The 19,268-nt window shown below is 39.4% G+C and overlaps 1 protein-coding gene across 1 annotated transcript in view; it reads right to left on the bottom strand.

The window, feature by feature from the left end:
- CENPK (centromere protein K) overlaps positions 1–19,229 on the bottom strand; it is a 46,713-nt gene extending 27,484 nt beyond the window's left edge. Inside the window, exons 1-3 of the mRNA XM_082620482.1 lie at positions 19,144–19,229; positions 15,539–15,593; positions 8,651–8,801 (exon numbers count right to left, since the gene is read on the bottom strand). Coding sequence (XP_082476608.1) covers positions 8,651–8,767 — 117 coding nt within the window. The 5' untranslated portion in view covers positions 8,768–8,801; positions 15,539–15,593; positions 19,144–19,229. The remainder of the gene's footprint in view (positions 1–8,650; positions 8,802–15,538; positions 15,594–19,143) is intronic.
- Between the last annotated feature and the right edge of the window lie 39 nt (positions 19,230–19,268).

The following is a 19,268-nucleotide window of genomic DNA, read 5'->3' as shown; positions in this document are numbered from 1 at the left end:
GAGAAAGACAAATATTGTATGCTGACACATATATATGGAATTTAAGAAAAAAAATGTCATGAAGAACATAGGGGTAAGACAGGAATAAAGAAACAGACCTACTAGAGAATGGACTTGAGGATATGGGGAGGGGGAAGGGTAAGCTGTGACAAAGTGAAAGAGCGGCATGGACATATATACACTACCAAACGTAAGGTAGATAGCTAGTGGGAAGCAGCCACATAGCACAGGGAGATCAGCTCGGTGCTTTGTGACCGCCTGGAGGGGTGGGATAGGGAGGGTGGGAGGGAGACGCAAAAGGGAGGGGATATGGGAACATATGTATATGTATAACTGATTAAATTTGTTATAAAGCAGAAAAAATAACTCAATAAAATTTTTAAAAAATCCTTAATTGTTAATAGTGATTATATCTGAGTAAAAAAATGGGCAATTTAAATTTTATTTGTGCTTATTTCTAGGTGCAGTATTTTTCCATCAAAAGAAAATTTGAGTTTTTTATTCAAATTTCTATATTGAAAAAATTTCAAAATCAATAAAAATTATCTTGAAAATACAGTAATGATACAGAGTACCAAGGATATATGTTAAAAAAAATTTTTTTTTAAAGAAAAAAAACCCCACTAACCTGCCTTAATCTGTAACCTTACTGGGAAGAATAGGATGTAAAAAAATGTCTGTGGCCTATATTATACATTACACTATTTTAAGTAAAACAAAGTTTTACCAGCATACTATAGTGCACCAGAAGTGATTCTACCCCAGTAACTCAGAAAATGTACATACAGTTCAAACACAACATTTTCTAAATTAATTCATATTTTCACTTAAACTCTGTAAGTATGTGTTCTCCCCCTTTATATTCTCTATCTTGGGAAATAACCTCACCAACCACTCAATGGCCCAAATCAGGAACCTGAAACTATCTGTAATTCTCCCTCCCCATTTCACAACAATTAACCTCCAGGTCCTTTTAGTCCAAACTTCTTAGCATCTCTTGAATCCATTTTTCTATTTGCAATGACAAGACTTAGGCTTCAGTACTTCTTACAGGACTACTACTAGAGACTCCTAAATATTCTTTCTTTGTATAGTCTCACTCTTCTGCATTCCATCGTCTTCAAAACCACCAGTTATTTTCTCAATCAAGATATCTCATCAGGTCACTTCATGTTTATAATCCTTTAATCATTCCCCATAATATACATTCAACAAAATCCTTCATGTGTTGCCCCTAATTACCTCTCCAGTCTCACTCTACATATCCTTCTTCTCCTAATTTACATGTCATACTATTCTACTTAGAGTTCTCTAAAATCTCCCAACACTTATATATTTTGTTCTTTCTGCTTTGTATACCTCTTCAACTTTCACAGGCTAACGCCTATTTATTCTTTAGAAATGAACTCAGGGAGACTTCTGGGGAAGATGGTGGAAGAGTAAGACACGGAGATCACCTTCCTAGCCACAGATACACCAGAAATACAGCTACACGTGGAACAACTCCTACAGAACACCTACTGTACGCTGGCAGAAGACCTCAGACCTCCCAAAAGGCAAGAAACTCCCCACGTACCTGGGTAGGGCAAAGCAGAGAGATTCCCACACAGAGGATCGGTGCCAACCGGCACTCACCAGCCCGAGAGGCTTGTCTGCTCACCCGCAGGGGCGGGCAGCGCTGGGAGCTGAGGCTCGGGCTTCAGTCGGAGCGCAGGGAGAGGACTGGGGTTGGCGGTGTGAACACAGCCTCAAGGGGCTAATGCACCACAGCTAGCCGGGAGGGAGTCCGGGAAGAAGTTTGGACCTGCCGAAGAGGCAAGAGACTTTTTCTTCCCTCTTTGTTTCCTGGTGCGCGAGGAGAGGGGATTAAGAGCGCTGCTTGGAGGAGCTCCAGAGACGGGCGCGAGCCGTGGCTGAAAGCGCGGACCCCAGAGACGGGCATAGGGCGCAGGGGCTGCTGCCACCGCCGCGAGGCCTGTGTGCGAGCGCAGGTCACTGTCCACACCCCCCTTCCGGGAAGCCTGTGCAGCCGGTCACTGCCGGGGTCCCGGGATCCAGGGACGGCTTCCCTGGGAGAACGCATGGCGCGCCTCGGGCTGGTGCAACGTCACGCCGGCCTCTGCTGCTGCAGGCTCCACCCGCACTCCGTGCCCCTCCCTGCCCCCACAACATGAGTGAGCCAGAGTCCCCGAAGCAGCTGCTCCTTTAACCCTGTCCTGTCTGAGCGAAGAACAGACGCCCTCCGGCGAACTACAAGGAGAGGTGGGGCCAAATCCAAAGCTGAGACCCAGGAGCTGTGAGAACAAAGAAGAGAAAGGGAAATCTCTCCCAGCAGCCTCAGAAGCAGCGGATTAAAGCTCCACAATCATGATGTACCCTGCATCTGTGGAATACATGAATAGACAATGAATCATCCCAAATTGAGGAGCCAGGAGTCAGTGCTGTGCCTCTGAGGTGGGAGAGCCAACTTCAGGACACTGGTCCACAAGAGACCTCCCAGCTCCACATAATATCAAACGGCGAAAATCTTCCAGAGATCTCCATCTCAACACCAGCACCCAGCTTCACTCAACGACCAGCAAGCTACAGTGCTGGACACCCTTTGCCAAACAACTAGCAAGACAGGAACACAACCCCACCCATTAGCAGAGAGGTGGCCGAAAATCACAAAAGGTCCACAGACACCCCAAAATACACCACCAGACGTGGACCTGTCCACCAGAAAGACAAGATCCAGCCTCATCCACCAGAACACAGGCACTATTCCCCGCCACCAGGAAGCCTACACAACCCACTGAACCAACCTTAGCCACTGGGGACAGACACCAAAAACAACAGGAACTACGAACCTGCAGCCTGCAAAAAGGAGACCCCAAACACAGCAAGATAAGCAAAATGAGAAGACAGAAAAACACACAGCAGGAGAAGGAGCAAGATAAAAACATACCAGACCTAACAAATGAAGAGGAAATAGGCAGTCTACCTGACAAAGAATTCAGAATAATGATAGTAAAGATGATCCAAGATGCTATTTCCAAGATGCAAAATCTTGGAAATAGAATAGACAAAATGCAAGAAACAGTTAACAAGGACCTAGAAGAACTAAAGATGAATCAAGCATCGATTAAAAACACAATACATGAAATGAAAAGTACTCTAGATGGGATCAATAGCAGAATAACTGAGGCAGAAGAACGGATAAGTGAGGTGGAAGATAAAATAGTGGAAATAACTGCTGCAGAGCAAAATAAAGAAAAAAGAATGAAAAGAACAGAGGACAGTCTCAGAGACCTCTGGGACAACATTAAACCCACCAACATTCAAATTATAGGGGTTCCAGAAAAAGAAGAGAAAAAGAAAGGGACTGAGAAAATATTTGAAGAGATTATATAGTTGAAAACTTCCCTAATATAGGAAAGGAAATAGTTAATCAAGTCCAGGAGGCACAGAGAGTCCCATACAGAATAAATCCAAGGAGAAATACGCCAAGACACATATTAATCAAACTGTCAAAAATTAAACACAAAGAAATCATATTAAAAGCAGCAAGGGAAAAACAACAAATAACACACAAGGGAATCCCCATCAGGTTAACAGCTGATCTCTCAGCAGAAACTCTACAAGCCAGAAGGGAGTGGCAGGACATAATTAAAGTGATGAAGGAGAAGAACCTGCAACCAAGACTATTCTAGCCAGCAAGGATCTCATTCAAATTTGATGGAGAAATTAAAACCTTTACAGACAAGCAAAAGCTGGGAGAGTTCAGCACCACCAAACCAGCTTTACAACAAATGCTAAAGGAACTTCTCTAGGCAAGAAACACAACAGAAGGAAAATACCTACAATAATGAACCCAAAACAATTAAGGAAATGGGAATAGGAACATACATATCAATAATTACCTTAAATGTAAATGGACTAAATCCCACCAAAAGACACAGATTGGCTGAATGGATACAAAAACAAGACCCATATATATGCTGTCTACAAGAGACCCACTTCAGGGCTTCCCTGGTGGCGCAGTGGTTGAGAGTCCGCCTGCCAATGCAGAGCACACCGGTTCGTGCCCCGGTCCGGGAGGATCCCGCATGCCGTGGAGCGGCCGGGCCCGTGGGCCGTGGCCGCTGGGCCTGCGCGTCCGGAGCCTGTGCTCTGCAATGGGAGAGGCCGCAGCAGTGAGAGGGCCCGCGTACCACAAAAAAAAAAAAAAAAGAGACCCACTTCAGACCTAGAGACACATACAGATTGAAAGTAAGGGGATGGAAAAAGATATTCCATGCAAATAGAAATCAAAAGAAAGCTGGAGTAGCAATTCTTATATCAAGACAAAATAGACTTTAAAATAAAGACTATTAGAAGAGACAAAGAAGGACACTACATAATGATCAAGGGATCGATCCAAGAAGAAGATATAACAATTGTAAATATTTATGCACCCAACATAGGAGCACCTCAATACATAAGGCAAATACTAACAGCCATAAAAGGGGAAATCGACAGTAACACACTCATAGTAGGGGACTTTAACACCCCACTTTCACCAATGGACAGATCATCCAAAATGAAAATAAATAAGGAAACACAAGCTTTAAATGATACATTAAACAAGATGGACTTAATTGATATTTATAGGACATTCCATCCAAAACCAACAGAATACACATTTTTCTCAAGTGCTCATGGAACATTCTCCAGGATAGATCATATCTTGGGTCACAAATCAAGCCTTGGTAAATTTAAGAAAATTGAAATTGTATCAAATATCTTTTCTGACCACAATGCTATGAGACTAGACATCAATTACAGGAAAAGATCTGTAAAAAATACAAACACATGGAGGCTAAACAATACACTACTCAATAACGAAGTGATCACTGAAGAAATCAAAGAGGAAATTAAAAAATACCTAGAAACAAATGACAGTGGAGACCCGACGACCCAAAACCTATGGGACGCAGCAAAAGCAGTTCTAAGGGGGAAGTTTATAGCAATACAATCCCACCTTAAGAAACAGGAAACATTTCGAGTAAACAACCTGACCCTGCACCTAAAGCAATTAGAGAAAGAAGAACAAAAAACCCCCAAAGTTAGCAGAAGGAAAGAAATCATAAAGATCAGATCAGAAATAAAAAGAAATGAAGGAAACGATAGGAAAGATCAACCAAACTAAAAGCTGGTTCTTTGAGAAGATAAACAAAATTGATAAACCATTAGCCAGACTCATCAAGAAAAGAAGGGAGAAGACTCAAATCAATAGAATTAGAAATGAAAAAGGAGAAGTAACAACTGACACTGCAGAAATACAAAAGATCATGAGAGATTTTACAAGCAACTCTATGCCAATAAAATGGACAACCTGGAAGAAATGGACAAATTCTTAGAAATGCACAACCTGCCAAGACTGACTCAGGAAGAAATAGAACATATGAATAGACCAATCACAAGCACTGAAATTGAAACTGTGATTAAAAATCTTCCAACAAACAAAAGCCCAGGACCAGATGGCTTCACAGGTGAATTCTATCAAACATTTAGAGAAGAGCTAACACCTATCCTTCTCAAACTCTTCCAAAATATAGCAGAGGGAGGAGCACTCCCAAACTCATTCTACGAAGCCACCATCACCTTGATACCAAAACCAGGCAAGGATGTCACAAAGAAAGAAAACTACAGGCCAATATCACTGATGAACATAGATGCAAAAATCCTCAACAAAATACTAGCAAACAGAATCCAGCAGCACATTAAAAGGATCATACACCATGATCAAGTGGGGTTTATTCCAGGAATGCAAGGATTCTTCAATATACGCAAATCAATCAACGTGATACACCATATTAACAAGTTGAAGGAGAAAAACCATATGATCATCTCAATAGATGCAGAGAAAGCTTTCAACAAAATTCAACACCCATTTATGATAAAAACCCTGCAGAAAGTAGGCATAGAGGGAACTTTCCTCAACATAATAAAGGCCATATATGACAAACCCACAGCCAACATCATCCTCAATGGTGAAAAACTGAAACCATTTCCACTAAGATCAGGAACAAGACAAGGCTGCCCACTCTCACCACTCTTATTCAACTTAGTTTTGGAAGTTTTAGCCACAGCAATCAGAGAAGAAAAGGAAATAAAAGGAATCCAAATCGGAAAAGAAGAAGTAAAGCTGTCACTGTTTGCAGATGACATGATACTATACATAGAGAATCCTAAAGATGCTACCAGAAAACTACTAGAGCTAATCAATGAATTTGGTAAAGTAGCAGGATACAAAATTAATGCACAGAAATCTCTGGCATTCCTGTACACTAATGATGAAAAATCTGAAAGTGAAATCAAGAAAACACTCCCATTTACCATTGCAACAAAAAGAATAAAATATCTAGGAATAAACCTACCTAAGGAGACAACAGACCTGTGTGCAGAAAATTATAAGACACTGATGAAAGAAATTAAAGGTGATACAAATAGATGGAGAGATATACCATGCTCCTGGATTGGAAGAATCAATATTGTGAAAATGACTCTACTACCCAAAGCAATCTACAGATTCAATGCAATCCCTATCAAACTACCACTGGCATTTTTCACAGAACTAGAACAAAAATTTCAAAATTTGTTTGGAAAAACAAAAGACCCTGAATAGCCAAAGCAATCTTGAGAACGAAAAATGGAGCTGGAGGAATCAGGCTCCCTGACTTCAGACTATACTACAAAGCTACAGTAATCAAGACAGTGTGGTACTGGCACAAAAACAGAAAGATAGATCAATGGAACAGGATGGAAAGCCCAGAGATAAACCCACGCACATATGGTCAACTTATCTTTGATAAAGGAGGCAGGAATGTACAGTGGAGAAAGGACAGCCTCTTCAATAAGCGGTGCTGGGAAAACTGGACAGGGACATGTAAAAGTATGAGATTAGATCATTCCCTAACACCATACACAAAAATAAGCTCAAAATGGATTAAAGACCTAAAAGTAAGGCCAGACACTATCAAACTCTTAGAGGAAAACATAGGCAGAACACTCTATGACATAAATCACAGCAAGATCCTTTTGGACCCACCTCCTAGAGAAATGGAAATAAAAACAAAGATAAACAAATGGGACCTAATGAAACTTCAAAGCTTTTGCACAGCAAAGGAAACCATAAACAAGACCAAAAGACAACCCTCAGAATGGTAGAAAATATTTGCAAATGAAGCAACTGACAAAGGATTAATCTCCAAAATTTATAAGCAGCTCATGCAGCTCAATAGCAAGAAAACAAACAATCCAATCCAAAAATGGGCAGAAGACTTAAATAGGCATTTCTCCAAAGAAGATATACAGACTGCCAACAAACACATGAAAGAATGCTCAACATCATTAATCATTAGAGAAATGCAAATCAAAACTACAATGAGATATCATCTCACACCAGTCAGAATGGCCATCATCAAGAAATCTAGAAACAATAAATGCTGGAGAGGGTGTGGAGAAAAGGGAACACTCTTGCACTGCTGGTGGGAATGTGAATTGGTACAGCCGCTATGGAGAACAGTATGGAGGTTCCTTAAAAAACTACAAATAGAACTACCATATGACCCAGCAATCCCACTACTAGGCATATACCCTGAGAAAACCATAATTCAAAAAGAGACATGTACCAAAATGTTCATTGCAGCTCTATTCACATTGCCCAGAGATGGAAACAACCTAAGTGTCCATCATCGGATGAATGGATAAAGAAGATGTGGCACATATATACAATGGAATATTACTCAGCCATAAAAAGAAACGAAATTGAGCTATTTGTAATGAGGTGGATGGACCTAGAGTCTGTCATACAGAGTGAAGTAACTCAGAAAGAGAAAGACAAATATTGTATGCTGACACCTATATATGGAATTTAAGAAAAAAAATGTCATGAAGAACATAGGGGTAAGACAGGAATAAAGAAACAGACCTACTAGAGAATGGACTTGAGGATATGGGGAGGGGGAAGGGTAAGCTGTGACAAAGTGAAAGAGCGGCATGGACATATATACACTACCAAACGTAAAGTAGATAGCTAGTGGGAAGCAGCCGCATAGCACAGGGAGATCAGCTTGGTACTTTGTGACCGCCTGGAGGGGTGGGATAGGGAGGGTGGGAGGGAGGGAGACGCAAGAGGGAAGGGATGGGGGAACAGATGTATATGTATGACGGATTCACTTTGTTATAAAGCAGAAACTAATAAAATAAATAAATAAATAAATAATTTTTGCACAGCAAGAAATAATGTAGGGCCTGACACATGGTAAGCATTCAATAAATGTGAATTCTTTCTAGTGGTAATAACAGATGCTCAATAAACATTCTGTGAAAAATGGCGGAAAAAAAAATGAACTCAGTTATTTCCTCTTTAAGAAAGCTATATTTGGCCCCTTCAGTCTAGGCTTAGTACTCCTCCTACGTATCCTCTTTGAACTTTACCACCACACTTCTAATAAAATTTGTTATTGCCTCCATTAGATGATAATCTCCTTCAGGGTAGGGACTGCCATAATTTTTTCTCTTTCTACAGCTCACCTAGTATAAAGTTTCTTAAAGTAGTAAGTAATTGGGATATAGTAAGTAATAGTAAGTAATAGGGATATCACTTTTATGTCTTGATACTTACTTCTTCCATATCTTTCCACATTTCTTCACATTTTTTAATAAGTTCTTCTTCAGCATGTGTAACATCTTCCACATCTGTAGTACTATCTGGATCTAGATGTTGCTGATTCACTGACATGTGCCTTGTGATTTTCTTAGCCTTGTAAGAAAAACTGAAGTAAAAAATAGTCATTTAATAATATTTGTTGAATACCCATTACCTGTCAGATACTCACCTAGGCGCTAACGATGTAACAGTGAAGAAAATATGCAAAAATTCCTCCAACCATGGAGCTTACATTCTAGGTGAGGAAAACAGAATAAACTAAAAAGATTAAAACAAATATAAAGAAGCTATAAATAAAATAAAAAGATTTAAAAAATATAATGTTGCATATCAAATAATTTGTAAGTACAATGAAGAAAAGCAAGACAAGGAAGAAACACAGGGAGTGCTCAGACAGGGGCAATGTAATTTTACATAAGGTGGTCATATAAGGTCAATGAGAGGTTGACAACTTAGCAAAAACATGAAGGAGAGAAGGAAGTAAGACATGAGGATATTTAGGGAAAGAGGCTCCAGGCAGAGGGAAATGTAAGTACAAAGGCCTTGGGAAAGGAACATGACTGCTGTGTCCTAAAGCAGTACAGTAGCCACGGTGATTAGAGCAGAGTAAAGCAGAGAATACAAGATGAAGTCAGAGAGATAATAAGGATGAGATCATGTGGGCTTTGCAAGTCATTTTAGCGACATAGGCTGGGATGTTAAGTGATTAGAGGGTTTTGAACAGAGGGATGACATGATTTGAATTGTATTTTAACATTATAACTCTGGATAACTACAGCCAGTAAGGAGAGAAGTAGGAAAACCAGTTAGAAAGTTACTGCAATGATCCAAGTAAGATGGGGACCAGGATAATATTGAGAGAGTACAAAATGTCCAATTCTAAATATATTTCCAAGATAGAGCCAAAAGGATTTCCTAACCGTCTGTTTATAGAGTGTCAAAGAAAGAGATGAATCAATTATTATTTTAAAAGTTTGGGCCTAAGCAATTGGAAAGATGGAGTTGCCAGTTACTGAGATGGGAAAGATGACAGAAGAAACAGATTCAGCAAGGCATGAGGTGATGCTGATTAAGAATCCAGTTCAGGACGTGCTAAATTTAAGGTGTCTATTAGTGGAGCTGCTATTTAGGCAACTGGATATACATGTTTGCAGTTCATGGGAAAGTTTCGAGCTAGAATTTGAGAGTCACCCCCATACAGATATTTAAAGCCATGAGGCTAGGTGAGATCAGAAAAGGAAGAGTGTACAGATAGAAATGAGAAGAGTTCCAGACCTGGAGAGACTGAAGAGATGAGGAAATAGTCTGAGAAGGAGTGACCTAAATAGTCTGAGAAGGAGTGACACATAAGGTAAAAGGAAAAAAAGAGTATGATATCCTGAAATCCAAGATCAGTGTTCAAGGAAGGAGTGATGAACTATCAACTACTAGTGATAGGTCAAATAAGACAAAAACAGAGAATTGACAATTTACCTGGCAATATGGATAAGGGACTGTATTTTCCAAAAATAGTCAGCAATATTTCAGGTTGTCACTCCCCAACTAGAGGCAGCCTCTTTACCCCCCCCCCTTGAACCTGAGTATGCCTTTCTGACTACTTATATGAATAAAATACAATGAAAGTGATGTCACATGACTTCCAAGACTAAGTCATAAAAGGCTTACATCTGTCTCTCTCTCTCACTCAGAATACTCACTTGCAACCCAGTCATGCTATAAGGAAGCCCAAACTAGCACAAATAAAGGGACCACTTGGAGAAGCCTACACTGAAAGGAACTGTGGTTCCCAGCCAAAAGCTAGCATCAACCATCAGACACGCATGTGAACAAATTTTCTGATGATTCAGCCCCCAGGCTCTGAGTCTTCTAGATAATAACCCAGACATTGTGGAGCAGAGACAAGCTGTCCCTGCTATGTCCTGTCTGAACTCCTGATGCAAGAATCACTGAGCACAATAAATGGTTGCTTTACATCTCTGTTAATGAATGCAAGTCTGTGTGCCCGACACACAGTGAGGCCAAACAATACCAAAACGTCAGAGTTTGGAGCAGAGAAAGGTTTATTACAGGGCCATGCAAGGAGACTGGTGGCTCATCCTTAAAAACCCGGAACTCCCTGAAAAGTTTCAGCAAAGCCCTTTTATAGGAAAGGTGAGGGATGGGCATGGTTAGACTTCTTCAAGTCAGGTCCTTCGTTCTTGAGGTCAGGTTACGGTCAGGTCACGATGTTCCCGTAAACCTCCAACAAAACAAACGTTATTCTCTGTTCTGACAAGAGAGGGCAAGGTCCCAAGGCTCAACTTTCACCCTCTGAGGTCCAGGCCCTGGCTAAGAGAAGGAGGTTATCCTGCCCCCCTGTGTGGGGGCTGTGTATCCTGCCCAGGAGCAGGCCAGTTATCCTGCCCAGGAGCGTCCGTCCTGCACCCAGTCTGGGCCCTCCCGCCAGTGCCCAGGCCTGGCTGAAAAGACAGATCTCAGCTGGCGGCGCCCTCAGGGCCAGGTCCCCAGACCCTGCCCAGCCATCATCACTGAGGGAGCAAGGCACCCAGGACCCAACCTGCCCTCAGGCTCCTCAGGCCATCCAAACCAGGTTCCTCGGACTGCGACGGATGGAGACTGCCACCACCATTAGGTCGAGGAGGTAGGGGTAGGGCAGAGGTTCACTGCTGCTTCAAGGCCTGGGCCCGGCCAGTGGGTGGCCAGGGCGAGGGCTCTGGAGCTCAGTGGGACACAGCCCTTAGCCTGTCCCTGGGCCCCCCTGCTCACCCACCAGCCTGAGGCCCGAGGGTCTGGGGAGAAGCCCACAGTCCGCCTCATACTGCACTCTCTGCTGCGAGGACCACTGCAAGACTGACCATTGCTGGAGCAGGACCTCTAACCGCCATGCTAATAGTTGTGCCCCAATGGCTGCATGCCTGCCCCACTCCTATTACATAAGTTTTGGAGTAACTTGTCACACAATTTCATTTAAGTAAATACAAAAATGGAGGTCATTGTTAACCTTCATAAAAGTAGTTTCAGGATAATGGTGGAAGTGAAAGCCTGACTGAAGTAGACTCAAGAGAGAATAGAAGGCAAAGAATTGGACATATCCAGTATATAAAACATTTTCAAGAATTTTTTTCTCTAAAGGGAAGGAGAAGTGAGGTACCAGATGTAGTGAGATATGGGGTGGAGTTTTTTGCTTTTTTTTTTTTAAGTTAGGAGGAAATACAGCATCTTTATATGATACAGTAAGAGAAGCAAACATTGTTGATGCTGAAGAGAAAGGAGAGGAAAGAGAAGAATTAGATCTAATACACAAGTAGAAGGGTTGTTCTAAGATAGATATACATACAGTTCATCCATTTTAATGGGAAGGTAGGCAGAATATTAGGGGCACAGATACAGACAGGTAGGTGAATAAATGTGTTGGTAGGAGCTTGTGCAAGTTCTACTTGGATTGCTTCTCTTTTATTAATGAAATGGTAACTAAAGTCATCAGCTATAAATGAAGATGGGGAAAAAGCATTGGAGATTTAAGAACAAAAAAATGTATAAAATAGATATATAAGAGAGTGGAAGAGGATAAAAAGTAGGATTACTAGATAACATTAAATGCCCACTTGAGATTAGTAGTCATTAATTTAAAGTGAAAGTAGAACATGTGTTTTCCTCTACAGTGTAACAGCATAGGTGAAGACAGAGACAAAGTGAAAGAATGACAGTCTCTCAGGTATGACCAGAGGAGTGAGTAGCTAAGATAAGATGGAGAATATAACCACTGGAGAAAAGGAGGTCAAGAGAAAGAGAGGCCAGGTTATTTGAGAGATCATCTATATGGATATTAAAATCACCAAGAATTACAACAGTATTGCAGGAGAGGAGCTAAAAATCTTCAAGGAATGAAGGAGCCTGACATAATCCTGCTAGATAACTGCTGCAAGGAGAAATGATCGGTGGTACAGTCTGATGGCATAAGATTCAATGTTGGGTAACTTTAAGGAGGTGGACAGAGCAATAAAAAAAAAATGAGGATGTCTATCCCACAACACCAAATGCAAACCAGAATAACCCACCCCCCAAAAATACTTCTTTCATATGAAACTTAAATTTTATACTGCTTAATCTATGATTTATCAACAGAGAGCTTTTAAAAACGTAGATATGTCATAGATTGGAGGACCCCATATTGTAAAGATGTAAATTCCTCCCAAGTTGATCTATTCAATCTTATTTCAAAATTCTAAGAGTTTTTGTTTGTTTTTGTGGCACTTGACAAACTAATTCTAATTTATATGGACGTGCAAATGACCAAAAACAGCCAAGACCCTCATGAAGATTAAGATGGGAAGACTTGCCTTACCACGTTAAACTTATTTAAAAACAATACTAATTATGATAGTGTTCAATCAGCACATAGACAGGCAATTGAACAATGGAACACAATACAAAGCCTTTCTAGAGTCACACATTTACAGACCTATGATATACACTGCTTTTTTTTTTCAGGTATATTTTGGCCCATACACACCTCCCTCATTCTTTTTAACAAATGCATAGTATTTGTGGGGAAAAATAAGCCTAGATATATGTCTCAATCTTTATACTACTCCTCCATCCCTCAAAAAATCCAAACCATAAAAAAGAACAGGGAGAAAACATTTTCTAGATCTTGGATTAGGAAAGGCCTTTCTAGACAAAACTAAGTAAAATCACTGTATAAAATTTTTAAAATTCCAAATGGACAAAGATATCATTAAAAAGTTAAAATTTAAAACCTAAAAACTTAAGAAAGAAATTTGTAATATACTTGGCACCCAAGACCTAATTTCCTTAATGACTAATGAGTGCCCACAAATTAATAAGAAAAAACCAACCAATCATAAAAGAAAAAAAAAAACTAAAAAAGTGATCACTATAAAAGTCAGGCTATTAATTATTGGGTTGGCCAAAAAGTTCCTTTGGTTTTTAAGTAAAAATAAAAGACACATTTTTCACTTTTACCCAGAACTTTATTGAACAACATATTCACCCTTTTGTTCCACTACTTTCTGCCATTTTTCAGGCAACTTCATAATTCCATCTTCCCAAAACTTTTTACCTTTTTGAGCAAAGAACTGTTCCAGGTGCCTTTACAGTCTTCCAGGGAATTGAAATTTTTTCCATTAAGAGAATTTTGTAAAGACCGAAATAAATGGAAATCTGAAGGTGCAATGTCTGGTGAATATGGCAGATGAATCTGAACTTCCCAGCCAAGCTGTAACAGTTTTTGCCTGGTCATCAAAGAAACATACGGTCTTGTGTTATCCTGATGGAAGGTTATGCATTTTCTGTTGACTAATTCCGGACACTTCTTGTCGAGTGCTGCTTTCAGTTGGTCTAATTGGGAGCAGTACTTGCTGGAATTAATTGTTTGGTTTTCTGGAAGGAGCTCATAATAGAGGACTCCCTTCCAATCCCACCAAATACACAACATCACCTTCTCTGGATGAAGACCAGCCTTTGGTGTGGTTGGTGGTGGTTCATTTAGCTTGCCCCACCATCTCTTCCATTCCACATTTTGTACAGTATCCACTTTTCATCACCTGTCACAATTTGTTTTAAAAATAGAACGTTTTCATTATGTTTAAGTAGGGAATCGCATGGGGAAATACGGTCAAGAAGGTTTTTTTCGTTTAACTTATGTGGAACCCAAACATCAAAGCAATTAACATAATCAAGCTGGTGCAAATTATTTTCAGCGCTTGATTTGGATATTTTGAGTATGTCATCTATCTCCTGCGTGGTATGACGTTGATTGTTCTCAATGTCTCAATTTGATTGCTATCAACTTCAACTGGTCTACCTGACTGTGAAACATCGTCCAGCGAGAAATCTCCAGCATGAAACTTTACAAACCACTTTTGACATGTTCAATCAGTCACAGCACCTTCTCCATACACTGCACAAATCTTTTTCTGTGTTTCAGTTGCGTTTTTACCTTTCTTGAAATAATAAAGCATGATATGCAAAAATGTTGTTTTTCTTCCATCTTCAATATTAAAATGGCTACACAAAAATTCACCAATTTTGTTAAGTTTTTTTTTAAATGCATGTAGATATGACAGCTGTCACAATACAATCTAACAAAATTGTTTCAAATGAAGTTAAAGACAACTAAGCGCTATAGGGACATCGTAGGGAAAAAACCGAACAAATCTTTTGGCCAACCCAATACTTTTGGTGGGAGGGAGATAGGAGGTAAAAGGAGATGGGGAGCTCTGATTCAGATGGGTCAAATGGAGAGACTTCCGAAGTGATTATCAAAATTTTATTTCTTAATCTGCATGGTGATAAAGGTGTTCACCTTATAACAATTTATAAACTTTATATTTATTTTGTGTGGGGCTTTTCACATCTGTATGGTATTTGCAATAAAAAGGCAAACAATAAAAACAATCTAATAGAAATGAGCAAAGAACACAAATGCGGAATTTTAAAAAAATTACCTTTTGAATATAGAAAAATGCACTTATCCTTACTCATAAGTCATAAAAATGCAAATTAAACAAGTTATTTTTCATTCAGATTAGCCATAATGAAAAAATTAATAAAAAACAATATTGGCAAGAGTGTAGAACAAAAGGCATGCACTGTTTGTAGACCAATCCCTTTGTAGGATAATTAGCAATATCCATCAAAATTTTAAATGCATTTATCTTTTGACCCAGAAATTCTACTCCTAGGAATAATCCTACAGATAGATACATTTGCATAAGTCTACACAGGTACGCTTACTGCAACATTATCTATAAAAAAACTTTATGGGAGTGAACTCTTCAATCAGACTGTCTTGGTTTAAATTCTGGCTTCAATACTTACAAGCTGTATGACCTTGGACAAGTCACTTAAACTGTCTGTGCCTTGGTTTCCTTATCTGTAAAATGAAGATAATATTACTTACTCTATAGGATTGTTATGACAATTAAATGAGTTAATATACGTAAAGCTCTTAGAACTGTGCCTAGCATATAAAGAACTATATCAGTATTGGCAATTAACATTAATATTAATGTTAATAGCCAACACTGAACGTCAACTAGTAGAAAGCTGGTTAAATAACTTACGCCATATCCAAAAATGTTTACACTAAACATCTTCCTTGCTACATACAAAAGATATAGTTAAGTTCACAAAGCCATAAAGTCATTAACAATTTTTGGCTTTTTTGCTTAAAATTATTCTAACATTATATAAATATTTGTTTTAAATATACCTTAATTTAGAAATTAAGTGCAAATTGAACTTTCCCTGCTTTGTAGAATACTAACCAATAAAATACATTATCAGTATGCAAAATGTGAAAGTCTGTGTGTGTATGTGTATATAGATATTCAACAAGTTAGCTGAATGTGCAGCTCAATGTAGCATTAGAATACAAATAAATAAAATCGCTTAAGGGTTTAAATTTATCCTTTCCCCACAATTTGTATCCTTAAATCTACCTTTCTGTAAAGAGAACAAGTCAATCTTTTGAGATCCTCAGTTGGTACTACAATTTTGAATCATTTACTAAAGAACAATAGTGCTATATTTAGGGATACTATGGCATACAAACTTAAAAGATCTAATACCAAGACCTAATACTAATTAAAGAACCTCATACTATCATTGGAAAAAATAGTAATATACATGAAATCAAGTAACAGAAAGTACCCATGTAATTCTAAGTTGTATTCATTTATCCAACACATTATCTTAATGTGTGCCATTCGTCAGACACTATGGCTCTAGCTGTGTAGGTGAAAAAGTCTCTGTCCTCATGGAGCATACATTTTCACTGAAAAGAGACAATATAAACAAATGGACAACTAAATACCTGATATGATTTCAGGTAGTTAGAAGTGCTATGATGTGATAAATTATACAACAAAGCCTGCAAGTGCTTTCAGAATTCACAATAGAGATCAAAGAAATTTACCTGTGAGAACGAATGGCTTTGCTCAGTACACAGTACTAACTCCCTAGAATGATAATGATTATGAGAAGCTGTAAAGGTGAAGGCTAGATTTGCTGTGGAGATGCTCTCAAGGCATTAGAAACAAGATTGGAGGCAAGTATGAGCATGTAAAATTTGTGAGACGCAAAAGAAACTGGTCTGATTAGAGCAGAAGACAAAGAAGAAATGAGACTTCCAAGGTAGGACGTGTCAAATAATGGGAACCTTTAAAATTTAGGGGAAAAAAAAAAACCTTTAAGAAGTATTTCCTATGGGCAGTTACTTCCCTGTATCTGGGATCCACCTCAAAGCAAAAGTAAAGAAGAGACTTATCTGGTTTGAAATAGGCAACCAGAAGGCTTTCAGTAGGCTTTTGGAAGCAGTGTTTTATGGAGGGCATTTGACAAGTTATATTTATTGGATAAAAAAGAAGAGATTAAGATTGTAAATTTTACACATAGATCAACGAAACAGAATAAAGAGCCCTGAAATAAACCCCCACATATATGGTCAAATAATTTATGACAAATGAGCCAAGAATATATGATGGGAAAAGGACAGTCTCCTCAATAAATGGTGTTGGGAAAACTGGACAGAATGAAACCAGATCACTATCTTACACCATACACAAAAATTAACTCCAAATGGTTAAAAGACTTGAATGTAAGACTTAAAACCGCAAGACTCCTAGAAGAAAACATAAGTGGTAAGCTCCTTGACATGGGTCTTGGTAATGATTTGGGGGGTTTGGCAAGAAAAGCAAAAATAAACAAGTAGGACTATATCAAACTATAAAGCCTCTGTACCGCAAAGGAAACTATTAAGAAAATGAAAAGGCAACCTACTGAATGTGAGAAAATATTTGCAAATCATATAACTGATAGGAGGTTACTACCCAAAATGCATAAAAACTCATACAACTCAATGCCAAAAAGCAATCTTATTTAAAAATGAAAAGATCTAAACAGATATTGTTGCAAAGACATACAGATGGCCAACAGTTATGTGAAAAGGTACTCAACACCATCAAGTAAATGCAAATCAAATCCACAATGAGATATCACCTCACACCTGTTAGAACAGCAATTATCAAAAAGATAAGAAAAAACAAGTGTTGGCCAGGATGTGGGAAAAAAAGGTATCCTCTGTTCACTGCTGGTGAAAATGAAAATTGGTGTGGCCACTATGGGAAATTAATGAAGGTTCTTCAGAAAGGTAAAAACAGAACTTCCATATGATCCAGCAATTCCACTTCTGGGTGTTTATCCAAAGAAAACAAAAACACTAATTCAAAAAGAAACATGCAGTCCCATGTTCATTGCAGCATTATTTACAATAGCTAAGATATGGAAACAACCTAAGCGTCCATCAACTGATGAATAAAGAAAGTGTAATATAAACAGATAACAAATGGATAGGTAAATTTTATCCAGCCATAAAAAGGAATGAAATCTTGTCACTTGCAACAATATGGATGGACCTTGGGGGTGTTATGCGAGGTGAAATAAGTCACACAGAGAAAGACGTACCACATGATCTCACTTATATGGGGAACCTAAAAAAAAAATAAAAACAAAAAAGCCAAGCTCACAGATACAGAGAACAGATTGGTGGTTGCCAAAGATTGCAGGGGTGGGGGAGAATGGGTGAAGAGGGTTGAAAGGTACAAATGTAAAATAAGTAAGTCATGGGAATATAATGTACAGCATGGTGAGTACAGTTAATAATACTGTATTGCATATTTGCAAATTGCTAAGAGAGGAGACATAAAAATTTCTCACCACGGGGAGAAAAAAACAATTCTGTAACTATGTATAGTAATGGATGTTAACCAGACTAACTGTGGTGATCGTTTTGCAATATATACAAATATTGAATCATTATGCTGTACACCTAAAACTAATATAACATATGCCAATTATACCTCAATTTTTTAATGGTAAATTTTGTGTTTTTACCACAATAAAAAAAAAATTTTTTTTTTTTTTTTAAAGAAGAGAGTTTAAGTCCAGAAGGCCATTAAGAGATGGAAACCTAGACCAGAATGAAGGCAGAAGGGTGAATGGTCCTACCTGGGCCACTTAGGTTACCAGCCATGACTGGTTTTCTGCCCAATCCCTCCCCACCCCCTACGCCCCACGCCCCACGCCCCACGCCCCACGCCCCACAGTAACAAGCGCTCACTACCTTCTTCAGAGGCTGTGTGAAAGAAACAAGAAGCTCAGGAAAAAAGACATGTTTGGAGCACCTGAAGGGAAGCCCGCAAGTTAACCAATTCTTTCAATTCCCCACCCCTGTGTCTTTCTGTCCTAACAGGTGGGATTCTAGAGCCGGAAAAGAACGGGACTCAAGGCCTAGCTGGACGTTAGGTATTCAGTTCCTCGGAGGTAAGGGTCCCACCACTGGGGCTGCAACTCCTTATCCTGGGAGTTGCCAACCTCGGGGCAAGTTTCAACCGTTATGGCGCTCTCCCCGGCGCATCGCTTACCACCACGCAGAGCCCCGGACTTCAGGTCGTCTCAGTCTACCGGAGACGCGGCTCCGCGGCCCAGGACCCGCGCGCGCTGATTGCTGATTGGTTCTGCTCCCAGCCAATCCCGGAACTTGGTCGGC

This window comes from Mesoplodon mirus, assembly GCF_964341445.2.
Source record: "Mesoplodon mirus genome assembly, chromosome: 5".
Classification (NCBI taxonomy): Eukaryota; Metazoa; Chordata; class Mammalia; order Artiodactyla; family Ziphiidae; genus Mesoplodon; species Mesoplodon mirus.
The sequence above is the reverse complement of the archived record's forward strand: the minus strand, read 5'-3'. Positions and strand labels throughout refer to the sequence as shown.